The sequence below is a fragment of the Ambystoma mexicanum genome, chromosome 4p (assembly GCF_040938575.1).
Source record: "Ambystoma mexicanum isolate Mex_15411 chromosome 4p, UKY_AmexF1_1, whole genome shotgun sequence".
Lineage (NCBI taxonomy): Eukaryota > Metazoa > Chordata > Amphibia > Caudata > Ambystomatidae > Ambystoma > Ambystoma mexicanum.
The window spans coordinates 955,375,821-955,398,206 of record NC_090927.1 but is presented as its reverse complement, the minus strand read 5'-3'; the positions used below and the strand labels follow the sequence as shown (position 1 = coordinate 955,398,206).

Here is a 22,386-nt window from a genome sequence, read left to right as displayed (position 1 = left end):
CAGTAAAAAAATAGTTGTTTTAGGAACTTTTCCACTTGCACTAATGTTTTCATTTTCAATGCTGTGTAAAAGTTGTATTTCCATCCTTAGAGCTACCGAGATTAACATGTTTTATAAACTACATTTAAAAAAAAAAATTCTAACCTTTTAACCTTTCTCCTAACATTCTATGTAGAACTCAGAATGTATTATTAACTTTGATTGGAAGCAAAAATGACCCCATTGCAAACTTTATAATATACATCTGTGCTTAGGAATACTTGTTTTTTAATGGGGGTATTTATATAGCACGGGCCTGTCCCCTGAAGTTTAAATGCATAGGGGTGGATTCATACTGTAGAGTAGATAGAATAATATTACATCCTTTTGAGAATTTTTGTAAGGTAGTGATGTGCTTCTAGTGGGGTTGTAGAGTTTCAGATTGCATAGGAATGGTATGAGAATGCTTGTTTTGTTTTGTTTTTTGGTGTATTTTTTATGAGTTTCGAGAATCATTAAAAGCAAAATATGGGAGGTGTTTGTTTTTCCAGTGAGGGGAAGTGTCTTATGTAGTCAGGGCAGGCTGTAAAATGTTATGCATAAGATTGAAAATTATATATGTGCCTACGGAATTTCAATAGTATGGTTGTGATATGGTTGAATAAGCATAGGTCTCAGATCAAGCATGTGAAATGCTTGTAAAATGGCCTTTTAGGAGGGAGATGGTTGAATGGGGGTGGGGAGGTAAACAGGAAGGGATGTGCTGCCATCGATGTGTTGTTCAATCTTAACATGTGAAATTACTCTTTTGGGAAAACAGCTCACAGCCTTATCTACGTAACAGAAAAATGGCTAAAGCTATCTTTAACATATTTTCTCAACAAATGGTATATGTTAAGCATGTAGGACTTTGTGTCAGTGACAGGCATCACCACTGTGACAAGGTAATGCCTCCAATAACATGGTAATGTGAATATTTAATTGTTATGGCACTTTTGATTAATCATATCCATACTACAATAATCAATGGCTTCTTTTATAAGTACACATGTTCCTGGAAGAAAGTGAAATATCACATTAATTTCACTGCTCAGTTAAGATGGCCCCAATTCACAAAGGACCTGGCTGTGAACAAGCCACGTAAGCCCTTCCTCTTTTACTTTGAGGTGGAATAAACCTTGTATTCTAGAACAATGTTACTGAGACACACAGTTGCAACAGATTTTTCAAAACTGTAAATAACGATAGATGTCAGATGTAGTGTATTCATTATTTAAGGCATTAATAGAATTTTTGAAATGACATGCAAACCATAAGTATAGAGGTAAATGGTATTTTCATTTACTTGGCAGTCACTTAATACCGACTGTGATTGAACCTAAGCCTCCCACCAGTTTAATTACACAGCAGAGATCAGTACTTCTTACATTATAGGACGTTGTATAGAGTATGTTTCTAACTACTGTGCAGTAACGTCCTAATGGAAATGGCAAAACAAAATCATGATAATGGGCCTCATTATAAGTTTTCCGGTCTGGAAACAAGGGTGCCGGTGAGCTCATCGGAACCCTTGTTTCCGGACCGGCAAACTATGAATCTGCCTGTCGGAGCCACAGTGCCCGACGGGTCTGACCCTGCCGGGCGCAGCAACCACCTTAGGCAGACCGGTCACGGAAGCACCAGCACTGTTATCAACGGTGCCGGAGCTTCCGTGTCCCAACTCCCATAGAGTCCTGGGAATGGGGACTTACATTTTAGCGGCGTTTGACTTCCCGGGTCGCTGGACTTGAAATCTCGAAGTGGAACCGGGAAGTCAGGCGCCGGTAAAAATGTACGAGTCCGGCGGCTTTACCGCCGGACTTGTAATGAGGCCCAATACACACTAACAAACCTTAGCTGGATGGCTTATCTCTTTCTAAAACACACCACATCAGAAAACCCAGAACAAGAAACAACAGTGGTTACTATGGGTGATCTGCCATCCTTGACCTCCTTACTGACGCTCTAAAATATTGCCTCTGAGTTTTATGATTTCATGTTTTCAATTAAAACTAAAATACATTAGGTCAACATTTCCATCTCCAGGAGTGGATCCAAGTAAATATTAATGTAAGGGGCCCAGTAAGACATTAAAAGTGCATTTATGCATCCAAAACCCCCAAAATATTTATTTATTTATATAGCTCGCAAGTAACCCATGGGCATTGAGGCGCTGTTACTTGCAAGAGCTTGGTTACAGGCAAAGAAGCATTCAGTGGTACATTATGACTTCCACAAGGCATAGAGCTGATATTTTGGTTGGTACGGTTAGTCATTACAATACAGATTATGCATTAGGAACATGTGAGATGTATTCAAAATAGATGGCAACATGTTGCTCTATTATTTTGAATTGTACTCATGTGAACGTGCTATAAAGAATATTTCTGGTTACAGGCCGCAGGTTTGCTTTCTCCACATGTTTCTTCATGGATGATTTGGTTCTGACCAAACCATCCATTTTCCTTGCATGAAAGGAGTATGGGCATTTCTCTTCATATTTTAAATAACCTATACATTTGTTTTAAAAGAGTCATAATCGCTCCAGGATGAAAGGGTTCAGCCACACTTCCCATGCTTGAAAGAGACCTGATGAAAAGCCTTTTTTACCTTAATAATGAGGCAAAATATGAACATCTGTTTCTTCATGCCTGGAGGTTTATGATTGGTTATATAGGATTCACCTATCCACAGGTGGATTAGCGGATGACCCCGTTTTACTAAAAACTCTGTTATTCGACATATCTCACTGATTATTTTAAAAGATATCTCACAAACCTTAGATGTTGGGTACTTGTTGAAGATCCTGAAGATAGCCAGCTCAGCTGCCACCGTCTTTCCAGAGCCCGTGGGAGCTCCCAGGAGAACATTTGAGTCTGTGTGATACACAGTGTGAAATATCTGGGTCTGAATGGGGTTGAAATGTGTAAATTTGTACAAGGCTTCATACTCCCGATGTCCTAAGGCAGTGACAGGCAAAGGTTGAAGGTCCAGCAGTTCTAGAAGCAGACAATACAAACCATAAGCCTTTAAATGTAAACAGAAACTTGCGTACAGGATTTCATTTGGCAACAATAAGCAACCTGATGGCATCATTTAAAGTTTAAACCAACTCCACACCAAATAATAGCTCACCACTTCTGAGGTTAGAAAGAGTAAATGATATGGGGGACATATGATCGAGTTATTAGAAATCCTGTAGAAACCCAGACAGATTCCATACACATTTTAAATATTCAAACATACTTTGATAAGGGTATCTGGTCATTGCATCGAATGAAATAGCGTTGAATGCCATACCAGAGGGAAAAAAAGCATCAAATGCTTTTTTTAAAAAAAAGGTGAAGGGTTTAGTTTTATTAAAATGGGTTTTAAAGGTTACATCAATATTTTAAATATAACTGCTTTTCTAAACAAACAAGCTTTGAAATCTAAATGATTACATACATCTGCACAACTGGAAGAACCCGCACAACAGAAACGTCAGTGTCTACCTGCACGCACAATGAAATAATTGAATACATTATTCTAATAAGTCAACCAACTTTTTCTGATCTTCATTCATTGTTCTAGATCCCCCTCAACGATATCATGTCACGAAATTGAAGAATGTGCATGATCCCACAAAACTGCAGCTCAATCACTCTAGATCTTAACCTTTATATAAAAATAAGCAGGTGTACATGCCTCATAACTACTGGAAAGGAAAGACAATGACTCCTTGTTTAGAAGTGACAAAACACAATCATAGTGAAATCATGTTACGGTTTGATGTAAACGCATTGATTGAAATCATTAAGCCATTTTAGCACTGTAACCCTTCAAATTATAAAGCATGTTCATATCACTTCGGCACTGTCATTGTCAATAGACAACTCAAGACTCTAATTTATTTATTTCATTTATTGACAGCACCCAAACCCGCTGTTATCACAGTGCTGGTAAAACTAAGTGGGGGGAACGGGGTACAGGCTTGTGTGAAGGCACATTAAGTTAGTCATTTCAAAGCACAGTTATTCATGTACAGCAATTCATATTTCTCGAAGAGCAGAGACTTGAGTATCTTTCTGAAGAGAGGGTAGGAGGGTTCTTCTTGGATGTGAAGGGCAATTCATAGGGAAGGCGCAGTGACGGTAAACCTGGCTCCCCCTGCTTTTTTCCAGGAGAATCTTGGGATGGCTATTGGCTTGGTGGTAGAGGAGCAGAGACATCTAGTATAGTATTATTTGGTGATGCGTTGACTGCAGAAGGCTGGGGCAACGTTGTGGATGCATCTGTGTGTCATGGAGAGGATCTTGACCCGAGACAGCACGTAGGGCGTTGTTTTGAATCAGTTGAAGTTTGATGAGATTTTTTGAGGCAGTGCTTGAGAATAGGGCATTGAAGTAGTCCAGTTTGCTATCAATGATAGCACTGGCAATGGTGAGACAGTTGTCAGTAGAGAGACATGTTCTGCTGAGGTTGATGAGCATAGTGGTATAAGCTGCTGAGGAGACAAGGGCCTACACATATTTGTGCATGGTTAGATCTGAGTCTAAGTGGACACCCAGGGTTTTTACATGGCTAGAGACAACCGTGAGATTACCATTGATGAGAAATGAGGCAAATGTCGGGTCTAGGAGTTTGAGATTGTGAGAATATCCGACAATGAGGAGTTCCGTTTTGTCATCATTTAGGCACAAGTGGTGATCTGCCATCCAGGCCTGAATGTGACTGTAGACATGGTTAATGTTGGTGGAGTCAGTGGCATGGATCCCAGTGACTTTTATCAGGATTTGAGTGTCATCAGCAAAGTTTGTGTATGGAATTCCAAGGTGGTTGAGTTGGTCGAACAGTGGTTTAGTATACATGTTATACAAAGTGGATGAGATGCAGGACCCCCGAGGGACTCCGTAGGGGACGGTAATAGGGTTGGCAGGATCTGAGCCAGCAAAGACCCTGCAGGACCGCTTGCAAATAAAGGATTTGATCCAGTTGGCAGCTTCCGAGGATAAGTTGAATTTGGTGGAGAGGTGCTGGCACAGAATGTCATGGTCGAACAGGTCGAAGGCAGCAGAGAGGTAAAGTAGGTGGAGGATGGCGAGTTCTCCAATATCGCAAATGCCATCAAGCTGGATCTTAAGGTCCAGGAGGGCGGTCTTTGTGCTGTGTCTGCGCCTGAAACCTGATTGGCGGGATAGTGTGGTTTAAAGGGATTTATTTTTTAAATAAAATGTGTCAAGGGTTTCTTGGTGGATTGGTGGTAAGAAAGGGGAACAATCACAAAACTAAATTAGAAAAATTCCTGCTTGCTTAAAAACTATTGATTTCTTGGCGTTGGCATCAAATCTTGACAGTCAAATGAAAGTCACGCATGTCCTCTTACAAGTCCTTGTCTTCTCTGAGTGATCGCTGCCATGATCAGGATGTTAGGATCTGATGGTCCGCTCGATCACAGATCCACAACTCAGCAAGGAGGCACCAGGCCATCAATGGGCCTGAGAAGGGTGTGGCTAAGGTTCAATTTGCTGGTGGCCGTCTCTGCCACCGTTTTCACATGCGCTGGTTTGGTGGTTCACTTATCCAGATAGCACTGCTGGACATACCTATTTTGGGGATATTCTTATTTCTCCTTTCCTACTTCTGATGCACCTTTTATTTTCTCCCTCAACACCCAGCAACAATCGGAACCTCTTCACCTCCTCTCTTTGGTTTCCTGCCTTCCCCTTCTGCTCACTCTCCTTTACTCTGCTTCTTCTCCACAAGCTGTGCTTGCACTATAGATGTGGTGTTATCCTCCTTTCCTCCTCTGCTGTTCTTGTATTCCTCTTTTAGCTCCCCTGCTCTTCTCCCAACCTCGTACTTTTCTGTTGGACCTTGTTCCTTACCATCCTTCTTTACATCTGCTTCTCTTTCTTTCCTCGTCTTTAGCTGCAATGCTCTTCTACCCACCTCCTACATTTTAGTTGTTCAATGCATTCCATCATTTTGCGTGCCTTTCTTGCTTTTTCTTCCCAACTCCACATTTAATCTCATCCTCCTTTTTTCCTCCTCCTCTATCTGCTGTGTCATTCTCCAGGACTGCCAATTCTCCCACCTCTTCTGTTCAGATGTTCGCACCATCTCCTAGTTGTTTTCCTCATGCTTTCTCTGCTCCTTTTACTATCACTCTTCCTCCTCCTTGTGCTCTCTCTCCTTCCCCTTTCTGCTCCTCCACCTCCACGCCTTCCCACTCTCTACCATGCTTTTCATTTTCCATTGTAGAAGCCAGTGTAGGGTTCTCCTGTGTTGTGAGATGTGCTCATGCTTGGCCACACCTTACTGTCCGCATGGCATCGTTCTGCAAGATCTGTAGTCTCTTGATACACTGTTTACTTGTTCCGCCCAGTAACGCATTGCAGTAATTTAATCTTGACAAGCCCAGGGCTCTTACCAATGTGGTACAGTTGGCTGTTGAGCCAAACAGTTTTATTTGGTGAATTAGCCTAAGATAGTGGTGGATGTTCCTCGTCACAATTGCAAAATGAGCATCAGCTTTAAGTGTTGCCTCAATGGTAACCCCCAGTGTTTTGACTTTGTTGACTGTGTGGATTACATGTTGGTCAGTGTACCATTTTTCATAGTCTACTCCAAGCTTATTTCTAGCTTTGTAAGAGCCAAAAATCAGGAGTTCTGTGTTTTGGCCATTTAAACAAAGGCCGTTGTCCGTCATCCAGATGTAGATTTTTTGGTAATTAGACATGATCAATTCTGTGTCCTTTTCGTAGTCTCCACTTCGTCTAAATAAAAGCGGAGTATCGTCAGGTAGTTCATTGTTGGGCAGAATCACCTGCAGTACCCTTTGGGAACACTACATGCAATTAGGACTACAAGTGTAAGCACACTTTCACCTTTGGTACACGCCTGTACTACACAGTAAAGTGGTAGCGATGGCTGAGCAGCCAGACTTATCTCAAGAGTTTAAGTGAGCAGTAGAACAAGTTACACAAAGGACCAACACATACAGTGATTCAAATATACACTTCCTCAAGCTTTCTTGGTAAAAGAATATATATTTATTTATTCAGTCAGTTAGAAAACATTACACTAGCATAAGCAGCTAAATATCACACACTAATAAACCACAAAAATACAACCAGTAAGTAAATGAACAAGTTTAGCTCCAAATGAAGTGGGAGCAAAATGGCACTTCAGGTACTTAATAAAGGGGTAAAAAGACAAGGTTATAAGAATAGATAGCCCAAATACATTCATAGGCAGGGCAAAGGGTTTCAGTTAAATACAACCAGCAATTCTTCTCAATAGGCCTGGGCCAAAGTCAATGGTTCAGAGTCTTTTGTATAGGATAGCACAGTTCTGGTAGATAACGGTTAAGTCTTTGCCACAGTGATTATAAGAATTTGGCTAGGTGAAAAGTTTGACAAATGTTAAGGAAGGACAAGCCTTCGTAGTTGAGGAAAGTTTCACGCACTTTCTCGATGGTCGAAAAGATTTCCGGACCGCGTTTGCCCAGTACCTTGTTAATGAAGAAGAGCTGTAGCTGAGGCAGTTGTTCCTGGCAGTTCGAGCAGATCTCGCTGTTCCTGGGCTTCAGTCGTGGGGACAAGAAGGACGACATTGGGGGGTTCCTGCACTGCCCAGGGATGAGGCCAAAAGCTTTAGCAAGACATCGTTTTAAGGTGTGAGTGCCTCAAAGTGCACAAGCTGGTTTCCTTTCCTCGGGCTATCCTATCCGGTTTTCAACAGCACTCTGATGAAAATTCGACCAGATGGGGACGGTGTCCAGGTGGCTTGCAAGTTGGTTGTTCCCACCAAACTCAAGGGAAGAAGTTAACCTTGAAGGGCTTCTCTGTCGATGGAGTTTCAGGCAATTTGGACCTGCAGCAGGGCTTGACTGGTCGTCCAGGAGTTGCAGCAGTCCTCTTCCTTCAGGTCGTCTTCGGTTCTTTCGTTCCAGTGGTCGACTCTGCTTTCCAAGTCCCAGAGACCTGCTTTTAAACAGTTTTCCCCCATTAATTCGAGCCTGGCTGTCACTCACACAGCAGGGTGGCTGTCCTTGCCGAACAGCCAGCCGACCAATCACGCCAGAGTGCATTCAGGTCTCCTACGAGACTAAGCACAGGGAGTTTCTGGCACCTACCTCACATCCTGTCCACCCCAGACACCCTGGCGCCAGAGGAGGGCTTCAGCACTGAAGCCTGCCAAAGGCCAACGAACAAAGGGATTCTGTTTTTACAGATAGGTCTTGGGCGCCATATTGAAAAACATGCCTGACCCGATTTTTAGCTACCGTTGTTAGCGGTGGGGAAAAAAACATGGTAGTTTGATCAAAACCACTGCCACCAGCCATTTAAAGTAGGAAAGGGTAAGATTTTACTGTTACATGAGTGTTTTGACTCACGGGAAGCTAGGCAACCCCTCCAGCACTCTGTAGGAAGATAGTGTGTGCTGGGTCAGTAAATTTAAAGAGAAGAGTAAAGTCAATTTAACTTTACATGCTCTGGGAGATGGTAGTCAGTCGCAGAGAAGGTATTTAAACCTTGGGAAGTCTGAAGGACAACCCTGTGCCACTGCACTGAAGGTGCTGTGTGACACACAGAAAAAGATGATGCCTATGGAGTTGTTTAAAAACTCCATACCACAGAACACAAAAGTAAAACCCATTGAAAATGAAAAGTTCAAAGCCCCAAAATATAGCAAAAGAGCTGGATGGCTCCAAGGTAGAGGGAATGAAGCACTTGTGTGAGAAATGTCCTTAACACTTGTGAAGTAGCGTTCCAAGGTCTCAAGTAGGTCACATAAGGATAAGCAAAATACATTAAAAAGAGCGGGTGGCTCTTTGCGGAACACCCCAGGTGATCTGTTCCAATTCGGAGAAAGCATTTTGCCAAGTAATGTTGGATTTTCTGTTACTTAGGAACGATCAAAACCATTTGACGGAATTAGAGAAACAGTTTCCACTTTCCTCAATACATTTTAGCAGTTTGGAGTGGCCGACAAGGTCGAACGCTGCAGAGAGATTTAAAAGCATCAGCAAACCGGCTTTGCCATCGTCCACTATGTGTCCATTTCATTGGTCAAGGGCATGAAATGGGAGCTACATGATATATAAAAAACACATTTGTAATGCATAAAATGAAGGTCATGAGTATGGAGCTGAATTGTTTCTAATTACAAATGCTTCATGTTATAGTAAAAAAAAAATGGATTTGCTTTGTGAATGCAGTAGCCTTTATGAAGCGAAATCATTGCTAGTGTACAGCAGAACACTAAAATGGAGCATATTTCCAAACAAATAAACAATCTAACAAATTGTATAAGTGTGTCTTGATTGTGAAAAATGGGACCCAGTTTCATTTTTGAGTCCCTAAAAGTTCTGTTTTGAAAACAAAATGCAGACACCGAGTGAATATTGTAATGGAAACTCTGGGAATTTTGTGTAACAATACACCAGAGAAATGCGACTATTAACAGTTGTGGCAAATCGAGGGATTCAGTCACTTCTCCCCAGGAGGGAGCCTTTCCTTGTGAGGCTAGGGAGTTGAGCCGGCTATGGAACATTCCCCTTAGGGGTGGCCGCAAACAGGACCACACATGGAGAGAATCACCTGCTGAGGACAAGGACTGTTCCGATTAGGAACTCCCTTTCCAGAGCATTCAGTAACAACGCAAGGATATATCAGACACCAGAAAATCAGAATCCTCTTACATCAGTTATTGCAACATCTCTGCAGAAGATAAATATGCGTTTGGCACTAAGACGAGTAAAAACCAAGGAGTAAGGAAAAACAAAGAATAGCCCGACACTAGGACGAAGAAACCCAAAGGAGTTTTGATGAGCTTACGTCCGACACAAAGAGAGGACTGCTACTGGAAATTGGGGAAGTCCCAGAACAGCAACATAAAAGGGGGACGAGCAAGAGACCAAGAGAGAGAGAAACCCAGGAGTTTTGAACCAATTGGAGGGAAGCTGGTAACCGGGAGAGAACGCTGTTCACAATACCGAGCAGGCAGATGAAACCTAACAGTGCCCAATCGGCACTGTGTGAGGGACAGGTCAGAGGATACTTGCCAAACAAGTAATGGTCCCTGAAGGGACACTGCAGAAACAGGCACGGAGGTGAGAAGCCGTGGCAGGAAAGCACCAAGCCACAAGTGAATGCTCAGAGAGAATACCTACCTGGTGGTGGCTGGAAAGGAAAAGGAACAGCAACAACTTTCTACGCTAAGACCATATGGGGAAAAAGACACAGAAGTGTATCTGCACGAGGAGATGAAGCCAGGGCAACAGTCATTCAGACCTACTACGGAGGAAGGCCAAAGGCGAGTGCTGACCCAGTGACAGAGCCCTATTATACTACAGGTAATGGGGAGAGCGGGAAACCTTGGGGACAAGGCACAGTTAACTAGAGGCAAAATAATATTCCTATTAATAACGGCAGCGAATATAAGGAATCAAGTCAGTCTACTCGTCCCAGTGAATGTGAATACATTAAGAAGAGTGAGAATCACACAAGGGAGCAGTATATACTCAGCCTAGTGATTGTATAAAATAAGAAGTGTGAAACTTGTTCAGGAACTCCACCAATTTGTCACAGTGAATAAAAAGCCTACAAAGGGAATAAAACAGGTCACTGGGTACATTACACAGATCCCAGTGCGAAGAAAGGGATACCACAAAAGAACCAAACCACGATGCTTACGCTCCTCCAGCACCTCATTGCTATTTACACCGAGATTCTCCAGAAAAAGAGCAGGTGTAGCTAGTTTCACTGTTACAGCTCCCACTCTGTGGAATGCCTACCACCATGTATCCAAGAAGAACCCTCATATCTAATATGAAAAATACTTAAAACTTTACTGTTAAACAAAAATGCCTAATGTTTGTTCTACCATCTTATCACTGTATGGCCTGTACTGCAATCACATCTAATGCCTGTACGACCTTCTCACGATTTTGTCTGTAATCTTTTTTTTTTTAATACCACATTTTATTGTTTTTTTGGAAATACAAAACATACAGCTCCACACAGTGGGGTAAACAAAACTTCCCATACCCGCCCGCCAACAACTCCCCGCTGTGGTCCCTTACCAACGAGCTTCAAAACATGCCACAACATTTTGTCCCTTTTGTATTACACCCACCAGTCCATCTGCAAGTCTCTGGGTAGCGTAACGGTACAGTATTATAAGTTACTTTTAGTGCACCTCTTCCCAACTTTCCCATATTTTTTGCGCTTTTTCTGGGCACCCCCTGGCAGTATAAACTCTCTTTTCCATCGCAATGCAGATATCCACATCTGTGATCCATTGTTCAAGGCTCGGTGGCCTCTCGGAACCCCAAAGTTCCTTTTGAGTATCGCAGTGGTGGTAGATAAGAGCGCTCTCTCATACCTCGTTAGATCATTGTCTCCTTCTATCCCCAGCAATAATTGTTTTGGATTTACAAGTACCCGCTTGCCCATTACCCTTGTCAATTCATCACAGCATTGTTGCCAGTATTGTTGAAGGATGGCACAGTTCCACAGGATATGATAATAGGAGCCTTCCTCCCTCTTAGATCGCAAACAGTATGGATTCGTAACCTTTCCCCACTTGAACAGTGCCACCCTTGGGTAATAAATCCTATGTAGTATCTTCAGTTGAATTAATCGAAGTATGGAGGAGATAGTTGATTCTCTGGGGTACATCAACGCAGTCACCCATTCCTCTGGGAGTATATCACCTACCTCCCTCTCCCACTTGGCTTTCAGGCTCGACAGTTCTTTCGTAGCAAAGGAGTTAATAGCACTGTACATAGTCGATGTGACTTTATGTTTAAGCAGTTCTGGGAATACATTGCGTTCTAGTGGAGATAATCAGGTATGTCACTCAATTCAGGGAGATGGGCCTGCACGGCATGTTTGAGCTGGATATAGTGGTATTGTCCGTTGGGTGGGAGTGCAAAGGTGGCAGCTAGATCCGCAAATGCTATTATTCCATTTTCTTTCATCACATCGCCAATTGTCGTAATACCTAGTTGGGCCCATGCTTGCCATTCAGGGAGTTTGTTCACCTCCGGGAGATGTCTGTTGTTCCAGAGTGGTTGTGCTAGAGGTAGTTTTTTTTATCCCAACCTAGGTATTTATGTGTATCTGCCCAGACAAGGGTTATATGCGATAACATGGATGGGTCAGCGGGTCACCCTTTTTTCCGGTATAGCAGGCTCATGATGGGTCTTTCTTGTGTGTCAGTGCCGTGTATTATGTTATGCGGTAGAGTGGTATCCCCATGCAATTTATCATTCACTATTGCCATTTGACTGGCCCAGTAGTAGGTCTGTAGCCGGGGGAGTCCAATCCCACCCTCCCATATGGATCTTTGTAGGGTAGTAAGTGCCATTCGTGGGTGCCCCCCTTTCCATAACAACCTCCTAAGTGTTTGATCTATCTTATGGAACTCATTGGGTGCTATTGGTAGGGGTGCATTTTGTAGTACGTAAAGAAAACGGGGAAGGGCCATCATTTTGAAGAGTGCCGCGCGTCCCAGTAATGTGAGTGGTAGGGACATCCAGTGGCGAACATCATCCTTGAACCTGGTCGCCACTGGATGTAAATATTTCCCCATATAGTCCGTTAGTTTGTGTGTGATTTGTGTACCGAGGTATCTGAATTGTTCCCTTTCAATACGGTAGGGGCACACATCTGGTATCGCAATGTCCATATGCTTCACCAGGAAGTATGGACTTTGACCAGCTGACGCAGAGTCCGCTGAACGCGCCATATCTCTCTAGTAAATGCGACACAACGGGACAGGAAACCCGCGGGTCCGCCAGTTAAATTAACAGATCATCCGCGTATAAAGACACTCTGTCTTCCCAGCCGTCCGCCCACCTGAAGCCACTCCATGTTTGCTTGGATCTTAACAGGATTGCTAAAGGTTCGATTGCTAACGCAAAAATCAAAGCTGACAGGGGGCAGTCTTGTTGCGTGCCCTTAACTAGCTGGAAGGGTTCGGAAGTATACCCATTCACTCTTGTTACTGCTACTAGAATGTGGTATAGAAGTTTAACCCAACTCATGAAGTAAGGGCCTATGCCCATTTACAGAGTCGAAAGCCTTTTTGAAATCTATGGACAGTAGGGCTAGGGGGTTTGATATCTTAGGCGCTTTTTCTAGTGCTGTGTGTAATCTATATATATTTTGCCTGGTTGATCTTTGTGGCATAAATCCGCATTGGTCAGGGTGCACTAGTGTATGTATGACGCGCTGCAGCCGATTGGCCAGTACTTTCACCAGTATTTTAGCCTCGCAATTAATAAGAGAGATGGGTCTGTAGGAACTGCACTTGTCACGTGGCTTATCTGTTTTGGGCAAAACTATTATTGTAGCCTTTCTGAGGTCAGGGGGGAGGCAACCCTGCGAGTGTGAGTGTTGAAAGAGGCGCAGTAGTTGTGGAGAGATTATGTTTGCACCTATTTTCTTCCATATTTTGACAGGAAAACCGTTCGGGCCTGGGGTCTTCCCTGGCTGAAGTTCTGACATTGCACAGGTTACTTCTTCCTCACATGATTTCTTGTTCTAGTAGGGCCGCCTGTTGCTCGTCTACGGTAGGAAGGGTAATTTCTTCTAATATATCGGTCGATGGGAGTGCAAGTGGTGCACTGTACAGTTCAGCATAATATTTAGCAAATCCCTCCGCTATGTCCTGGTCTGTTACTAGTGGGTCTGGTTCTTCTGTCGTTAGTTTCCTAACTTGGGTGAGGCCTAAGTCCCTACGCTCCAACCATGCCAGAATTTTCCCCACCTTGTCCCCAGTTTCATATATTTTCGCTCGCATTGCTGCATGCGCTTGTTTTGCATTGTCTAAGGCTATGTGCTGTAGCTGTTTCTGTGCTAACTGCAGTGCACGTTGTGTCTCGGGTAGGTCATGGACCAGGTGAGCAGATTCCGCATTCCGTACCTTGGCTTCAGCTGCACGTATCGTTTCAAGGTGTTTTTTCTTGTGGGCTGCAGTCCAGGCTATGATTTCACCCCTCAATACTGCTTTTAGTGCCTCCCATAACGTTGTTGGGCTGTCCACAGAGTCAGTATTTATTTCAAAGTATGTTTCGGTAACTTTTGTATGTGTTCGACCAATTCGGGAAACCCCAGGTAATAGCGATTCAGTCTCCAACTGGGTGGGGGGAGTGGCCTGCTGGTCTTAATCGTTAACATGAGTGGGGCATGATCTGAAATACCTCTGGGGAGCAGTTGTGCGTCACACTCCTCATGTATGTTACACATTGGTAGGAAGAAGTAATCCAACCTGGATAGCGAAGCATGTGCACCGGAGTGGTACGAATATTCTCTTGTATCGGGGTGTAGGGATCTCCATGCATCATGTAACCCCAGTTCATTGGTAAATGTGGCGAGTTTAGTGCATATATCTGGGTTTCTGGATCGTACGTGTGTCCTATCCAACTCTGTGTTCATGACTTCGTTAACGTCTCCTCCAATCAATGTGAGGCCTTCAGTGTTGTCAACAATTAGGGGTGTAATATCATTAGTCAGGGGGATTAGGAGGTTAGGTGGTGCATATACAGCGATCATAGAGATGGTGCGTTCCCACAGGGTTCCCGTCGTGTGTACATATCTACCTCCCTGGTCCTGTGTGACTGCAGTGGGGCTATAGGGGAGTCTTTTGTGTACTAGGATCAATACCCCACGTGATCCCATGGTGAATCCGGCATGAAAGGCTTGTCGGTAGTTTGTGCGACTAAACAGTGTGCATCTTGTGCCCGCCAGATGTGTCTCTGTTAAGAAGGCCACATCCGGTGAGTGCCGGTTCAGTGCTTGTAGGTCTAGCCGTCTTTTAATACTATTTCCGAGCCCGTTAATGTTCCATGTCATCACCCGAATGACTCTGCTTTCATCTATATTGGTGTTCTGTGCCATGTAACTTGTGCATGTGTGGTGTCAGTGTATTGTATATCTAAGAGTGGTCCATGATCCACCAACCCGGGCAGGGATTGAGCTGGATCGTACATCTGTTGGTTCAATGTCGGGACTCGTTTGCTCTTTCGTTCCATGTGGGTCAAACGCGAGGGAGTTATTGCCATGTACTTCCTGAACTTAATGTAACTTTTAACATAACAACTCACACCCTCCCACCCCCACCCTATACTCCACCCAACCTGAAGCATCTGTCGCCCAATACAACAAACACCCTGTCAAACGGACAGGTAACTCATTAACTAATAATCATTACCCAAGTCTCTGTGCTTTTGCTTTCACCAATCTCCGACTGTCTTACTTTGGTTGTTCCGTTGCCAAACTGACTGTTCGTGGTCACAGTCTAAGTTTAAGTTCATGTTCCTGGGAGGTGGCCTCGGACGGCCGCCGTTGCTATGTTGTTTTCGTGATGTTATTTGTGGTTCGGAGTAAGGGTGCATCATCCTGGCTGGTGCTCGGCGGGCTCCACTGCTTGTTCTAGAGCCACTGGTTCCATGTCTGCCGGGGGTCTCCCCTGTGGGGCCCAGTCGGGGCGAGGAGGGCCGGGGTCTACCTTCCTGTCTCCTTGGTCACGCCGACCAGTCGCCCTCAATGTGGGTCTCCGCCCATTTCCAGGCCTCCTGAGAGTCAGTGAAGTGTGTGGTCGTGCCTTTATGATAAATCTTGAGCTGAGCCGGAAATAGCAGTCCGAATTTCACTTTCATGAGGGATAGCTGCCGCTTTAGTGGTTCGTTTGATTGTCTTGCGCGTTGCACTTCTTTCGTGTAATCAGGGAAGAAGGCTATCCGGGAGCCATTATATGTGACCGTTCCCTTCGCACGGGCCATCTGGAGCAGCGCATCCCTATCACGATAATTAAGGAGCTTAGCAATTACAGTCCTGGGCGGCATTCCTGGGATGGGCTTGCCAGAAGGTATCCTGTGGAAAAGGAGTGAGGGTCATAAACGTCTGCCAACCACTGTTCCAGGAACAGTTCCATGCTCGGTCCCTCCGTCCACTCCGGGATTCCAAGGATACGCACGTTGTTGCGGCGAGACCTGCCCTCGACCTCATCCACTCTGGGCTCCAGGATCTTCAACCGGCGCAGTGTCTTTGACAATTGTTGGTTGATATTGCTAATGTTGTCCTCTGTACCTGAGATGCGTTGTTCCGCTTCCCCCATGCGAGAAGTGAGTTTTTGCAGGTTGTGGCGGAGGAAGGACACATCCGCCGCTATACTGTCTATTTTCATTTCCATGGAGGTGCGGGAACTCGCAATGGCCGCCATTACATCTTTCAGAGAGAGGGTGTCCTCCGCGTCCGTAGAGTTTGCCAGCGGTGCTTGATCCGTTGGTTGAGATGTCTTGGCAAAAGCATATTGGTCCATTCTGCTTTATCATGACTGGGGCGAAGTGGGTTTAACGCTTCGTGCTTTCTGGTGCACTTCCGTGCCTGTTTCGCTTCTCGGTAACTGCCGAGGTAGAAGTTGCGTTTGAGTGCTTTTAGGAGTGTCCCTTCACGCGCCGGTTCCGGATCTATTGTTGCCTCTCTGTCCAGTCTGCGGAATGCGGATTTTCTCCAGTTCTCCTCGCGGGGGTGGGAGGCGAGGATAGGATGGGCTGTAGGCCGCAAAGCCAGTGCCACTCACGGGGGGAGGCTGCCTCACGCCAACTTAGTCTCTTGCCTCGTCCCGAGAGCGGAGTCCCAGCCTCACCGCCAATCCAACGGCGAGACGTTACTCCAACGAGGTTGGGGGAGGAGGGGAGAGAAGTCGAAAGGATGTTCTCTGGTCCGGAGGATCGCGCACTCCAGCTGAGGGAAGGGGGGATCCATCCGCTCCCTCTCGGAACACCGTCCCTTCCTACCGGCAGGCACACGCAGCTTTGAGCCGTCCGCTCCGCGTATCACCTACCACTCCCGCTGCTCCTTGCGTCTCTCCCTCCGTCCTGCACCGCAGCTCTGCACACGTTGCCTGCCTCCTCGGTGTTGGGCACACTAACCGGGCGATGGCACAGCCACTTCCCAGCCTCTTGGTGGACGCCACAGCTCTCTTCTGCAGTTCCACTAAATCGCGGCGGCCATCTTGGTTTCACGCTTTCGCGCCCCATCGGGTTTCGTTGTCGTTGAATATCTCGGTAAGAGGCTGGCTTTCTGCTTTCCGGCTCTGTGTACCAGTGCCGGACCTTATCCTCTTCGCCACAGATGTGTTTGAACCCAGATATGTTCCACTGAAAAGGGTGTTTAAACAGGATTTTGTGGGCGGTCGCTGGAGCTCCACGGACTCACGTCCTGCCTGCTCGCAAGCTGGCCACACCCCCCCAGACTGTAATCTTAATTAGAGCTGTGATACTTCCAGGTCTGTGCGTTATCAACAAATGTAATAAATAAATAAATAAGAAATAATAATTGAGCTATGGAATTGGAGAAACTGGTGTCAGAAAAAGAACAGTTGCCAACAATAACTGAGAGAAACAAAGTAAATATATATTCAGAGGCCGGAGCAGCCGGAGAAAGGTACTTTAAAGTTCAAACAGAACCATAGAGGGAGACGTGGAAAAATCTCTTGAAAGAACTGAACGAACTGGGACAGGAAATAGCAAGAAGCTATCTGAAAATTCCTTTGTGAGAAGTGCTTGCTGGCAAAGCAACCCCAGGAGAAGGGAGTCATTATCCTGGTCTTTAGTTATTAAATATATAAGTGGTACGGTCAGTAAGGACTCATTTTTGGATGGAGGACAGACTTACTTTGGACTTTCGACCAGACGACGAGCACCCTAGTTTAGTTGTGTTCGGTAAAGAAGCCCTTACAATAGAGAAAGTTAGGCATTCTCTCCATTGTTTCAATAAACATCCTTTAAAATGGAAAATATTGGTCTGCCTCCTTCTGATTTAACATACATTTCAAATCAGCATGGGCTTGACAGGGGCCTGTGTCAAATAAATACATTTGGAGCGAAACAGAGCTTTTAAATAGTGGCACACATCCATTTGTGTTTATTGCTGCAACATGTAAAGCCCAGTAGTAAGTCGAATAAATAAGTTCAGATCACTAGCTTACCCTAGCTTGTAAAATGTTCAGATGAGGATTACATAGAATATGACCCAGCTGGCTCATGTAGTGTAGAAACCGATTTTTGTTGTTCCATGGTTTAGGGGCCCAGGACTATCTCGGTCCCATTGTCCTTACCTGCCCTATGTTTGCATATGCTGAACATACAATCCCTTTCAGCAGGACTCGAAGTTGAATTGTCCACTGAAATGCATCAGCTCATCTGGGGACAGCTTTTACTCTATAACAGCCCGGTAACAAGTGGGTTTTAAGGAGCAAGGAGCGCACCAGCTTGGGTCAAACATAGAGGCTTAGTAAGGTAGAACAATAGGTCAGGGTTGGGGAAATTTTGTGCACCCCCTAGTAAAAGGGAGGATGAACTCCATGGAAAAGGGACAACCTCCTTTTATAACCACGGTAACTGATTTCCAGGGTTGTTTTGGTGGGAAAAAGGAGGTATTTTTCATCACCTTCCCGGGTGTATCTTTTTCTACAGCTATTGATGGGTTTTGGAACCTAGGGGAGTATCAGTTTACCTCCTCTGGGATCGGCATCACAGAGCTGCTTTTGGCACCCGCCCCATGTTTAAATCAACCACATCAAAAACCCAAACACAGGGAACTTGGCTACAGTGTGAATCAAAAAAGAATTCTGCTCTCAAATTTTGAATTTAACCCTCTATCTTGGTGTGGTTCTTGGTCCCAGTAACTGGGACGTGATGGCACATACAGTTTGCAAAATATAAGGTTTCAAGCTTTTTACCTATTAGCGTCTAGTGATGAGCAGGGATCACCCACTGTTCTGGAGGACATTTGCTTATGTGCCTTTCTCAGAGTTCCAACAGGAGGATAATCTCGTCCTTGCCAACCACTCCGCATTATGGAATCCATTGGGTATGCAGTACCAAAATAATGAGCACATTGCTCAGTTTTTCAATTTTCACATCCTTAACTAACCTGGTAAGGAAGTTCTAGTATGACTATGATTTAAGAAATGAGGGTTTGAGCTTCAACACCTTGCTAAAATTGTCAACTGTCCAATTTTCCCACCATCAGGAAACAATTTAAGAAGGTTACTGTCATATGCTTGGTGGCTTGCCAAAAGGTGCAGTCATTGTGAAAAGATGTGCTTCAACATGGAGACAAACATTGATTTGATGGATATCGGATGTAATCTACTCTTAGATAACCATGCTAAGTTTTATTATTCCAATCGTGTTGGCTGTGTATTTATGTTATTATGCCGAAATAGGAATGCTTAAATCCTTGCACTAGAATCAACAATCGTCATTGAATCTGTTGTTTGTCAATACTTGGCAACGTATTGCATGTGTGAATTACAGTTTTGTCCCATTTGTATAAGGTCTGTATACATTTGTGGATGTGGATGTTAATATATGTTTAGGTACTGCTTTTGAAACACACAGATGATATTTATGGCCTGGTTTATGCTTATTTAATGACATTAATAAAATAATTAATTTGGATAGCAGCAGCAGGTCTACAGTTGTCATACAACTTACAACAGTAGCCATCAACATCATTTATCACATGAGGAGACTCATGAAAGTTTGGGTTACACGCTCAGGGTGATCCCTTCCTGTGACACGAGATTCTTCATCTGTAATTGTGTTTCCATATGACGGGTTGGACTGGATTTAACAAGTTCATCAATTTATAGGTTAGGGAGACTAAATAATAGTCTGAGACGTTACCTCAGCTAACAGTAGGCAGAGGACAATGATCAAAGAAGCAGGACCCACTATTTCAGAGGTGCCCATATCTTCTTAACGTGGCCTAAAAAGCGCAGTTTAGGAGAAACATTTGATCAACATTGAACCTAGACAAGAATGTAGTTATTACTAATTAGAAATGGTTCAAACCATCCAACAATGCTAGGGCATGAAGCTGCCCTCCTGCCTGCTCCCCACAATTACCAATTCATTGAGACATCATATGCGCTGTTGACAGTATTCAGAAAAACTGAACCTAGGAGTAGACTGTAGGGTTAAAATGCAAATTCAGGTTGAATCGAGATTCAAAACTAGGCGACCTGCAGAATGATTAAAGCTTGCCTCTGATATTCTACTGGGAATCTATTCGGACCACATAACATCCTTTTTCAGTGATGTGTATAGCATCAAATGCAATTCAGATGCTCTAACAAAGCGCTGCTATGTCTTAACAATGGATTGATACAGTAAGGTAGTAAAAACCTAATTATACTTAACAAGAACTCTTGATCAGGCTTAACAGGTAATCCTAAAGGACGCAGGATTTCAAGCAACATTGCCTTAGGAAAAAGAATAATTTTAAACAATTGACAGACACCACAGAGGAACACCACATTCATCCAAAATGCTGCATGGTTGGCAACTCGCCTAAGGTGAACAGTTACCTTTATCCTGCCCTGATTTTGCCAACATTACTTGATGGAGCTTGTATATCTCCTTGTTAGCTATGCTATTATGGACCTACCATATCAGCACATAAAGTTATGATAGCCGAAAAGTCAGGACTGGATGAACATGATTCCCAGCACATGGGGCAAGTTGGCAATGATGCCATTTATAGAGCGTAATAGAGAGTAGTTGTACACTACTAGTGCATCATGGCGCTATAGAGGATTTACCCACAGATTGTTTCTGCAATGCCTGAGGACTAAGGGAGAAGTGGTTGGTAGAGGAGATTACCTGACTGGGGTCTTTCCTCTCTGACATCTTTTTCTCTACCTGTGGTGTCCCCCAGGGTTCTAACCTCTCTCCCTGGCTGTTCAACCAGTATCTGGCACTTCTTGCAATCCGCATCTCTGCTCTCTGCCCCAACTTTCAGTGCTATGCGGATGATACCCAGCTCATTTTCAGGCTACCCTCGGCCTTCCCTTCTCCTTCCCTCATCTCTGACTGTCTTTCTGCTATCCAGGAATGGTGTGCCGCCAACGACCTCTGCCTTAATGCCAGTAAGACTGTGATTCTACTCATCGGCACACCCACTCCCTCCTTCCCTGCAGCTCTCTGGCCGGCCTCTCGTGGCCCTCTTCCTGCTCCTACCTGAAAGGCAAAAAACCTCGGGGTCATCTTCGACTCCACACTCTCCTTCTCTCCTCACATTTCTGACTTTTCTAAGAAGTCGCACTATCAGCTGCACCTCCTCAGAGGTATCCTTCCTTTCCTCTCCTTCCCCCAGAAGCTCACTGTCTCCAGAGCCCTGGTTCTCTCGAAGCTGGACTACTGTAACAGCCTCTATCTAAATCTGCCTGCCTCTACTTTCCGCCCGCTGCAACTCATCCAGAACAGGACTGCGAGACTTGTCCTTGGCCTCAAGCCCAGGGACCGTATCTCTCCAGGACTGAAATCGCTACACTGGCTCCCTGTGGCTGCGAGGATTAAGTTCAAAACCCTCTGCATTGTCCACAAGGCCTTCTGGGGCCTTGGGCCAAAATACCTTCAACTCTCTCTTCCTAAATATCTTCCTTCTCGAGCTCTTCGCTCATCCGCCTCCAACTCCCTCAGGGTCAGCCGCTTCTCCAAGCAACCAGTTGGGGGGAGATCTCTCTCCGCAGCAGGGGCCTCCCTCTGGAACAGCCTTCCTGCCTCCCTGAAACTTGAGGAGAACCATCTCCAGTTCCGGAAGCACCTCAAAACCTTCCTCTTTGCTTCTGCTTTCTCTCCCCCTCTTCCCTGCTAAATCACTGAAACTGTACTGAATCAGCAACTGGGCCACTCACCAATCTCGGTCCTTGGCTCAGCCACTCTCCCCTGCACTGCCTCCCTGGCAACCCTTGCACTGCGGGACTGTCTCTGTATCCCTACAGCCCCCCTTCCCAGCACTTGTCTGCACTTATACTGCACTTGCCACCAGCTGGCCCTTATTATTTATCTTGTATTTTACTAATCACTTTGTACTGCACTTTCCCCTCTCCTTTTCCCCCTTGCACTTTTCCCATCCTCTCTACCCATGCACTTGCGCGATCTGAATGACACCTGGCCTAGTAGGATCGTTTGCCCGTCTTCCCTTGTTCCCCCCTCCCTGCCTCGTCGCGCCTTGAAACACTTGTGTATAGATGCGTTACAAATGCCATATCATATCATATCATATCATATGTGTGAAAGGCTAACAAGGCTACATAGCCTAGAATGTCAATGGTCAAATTCTTCATTTAAAAGTGAGATGGTTATCATGAGCTCTGAATGAGGTTGGCAGGTTGTTTACATTTGTAGAGGCCAACACTGTGAAGCACCTTCCCCCGTTCTACCTTGCCTATGTTATACATGACTAGTGAAAAAGAGAAGGTACATTTAAGTTGCCTAGTTAGCTCTATGCACAGAGACCTGAGAGTTATGTGTTCCGCAATAGGCAGCCAGTGCAATGAGCTCAAAGCTGGCGATGT

General features: G+C 44.8%; 1 protein-coding gene across 2 annotated transcripts in view; it reads right to left on the bottom strand.

Moving 5' to 3' along the window:
- ASCC3 (activating signal cointegrator 1 complex subunit 3) overlaps window positions 1-22,386 on the bottom strand; it is a 2,962,611-nt gene that overhangs the window by 773,121 nt on the left and 2,167,104 nt on the right. For both annotated transcript variants that reach the window (XM_069606524.1, XM_069606525.1), the window contains exon 26: window positions 2,797-3,017. In XM_069606524.1, coding sequence (XP_069462625.1) covers window positions 2,797-3,017 — 221 coding nt within the window. The remainder of the gene's footprint in view (window positions 1-2,796; window positions 3,018-22,386) is intronic.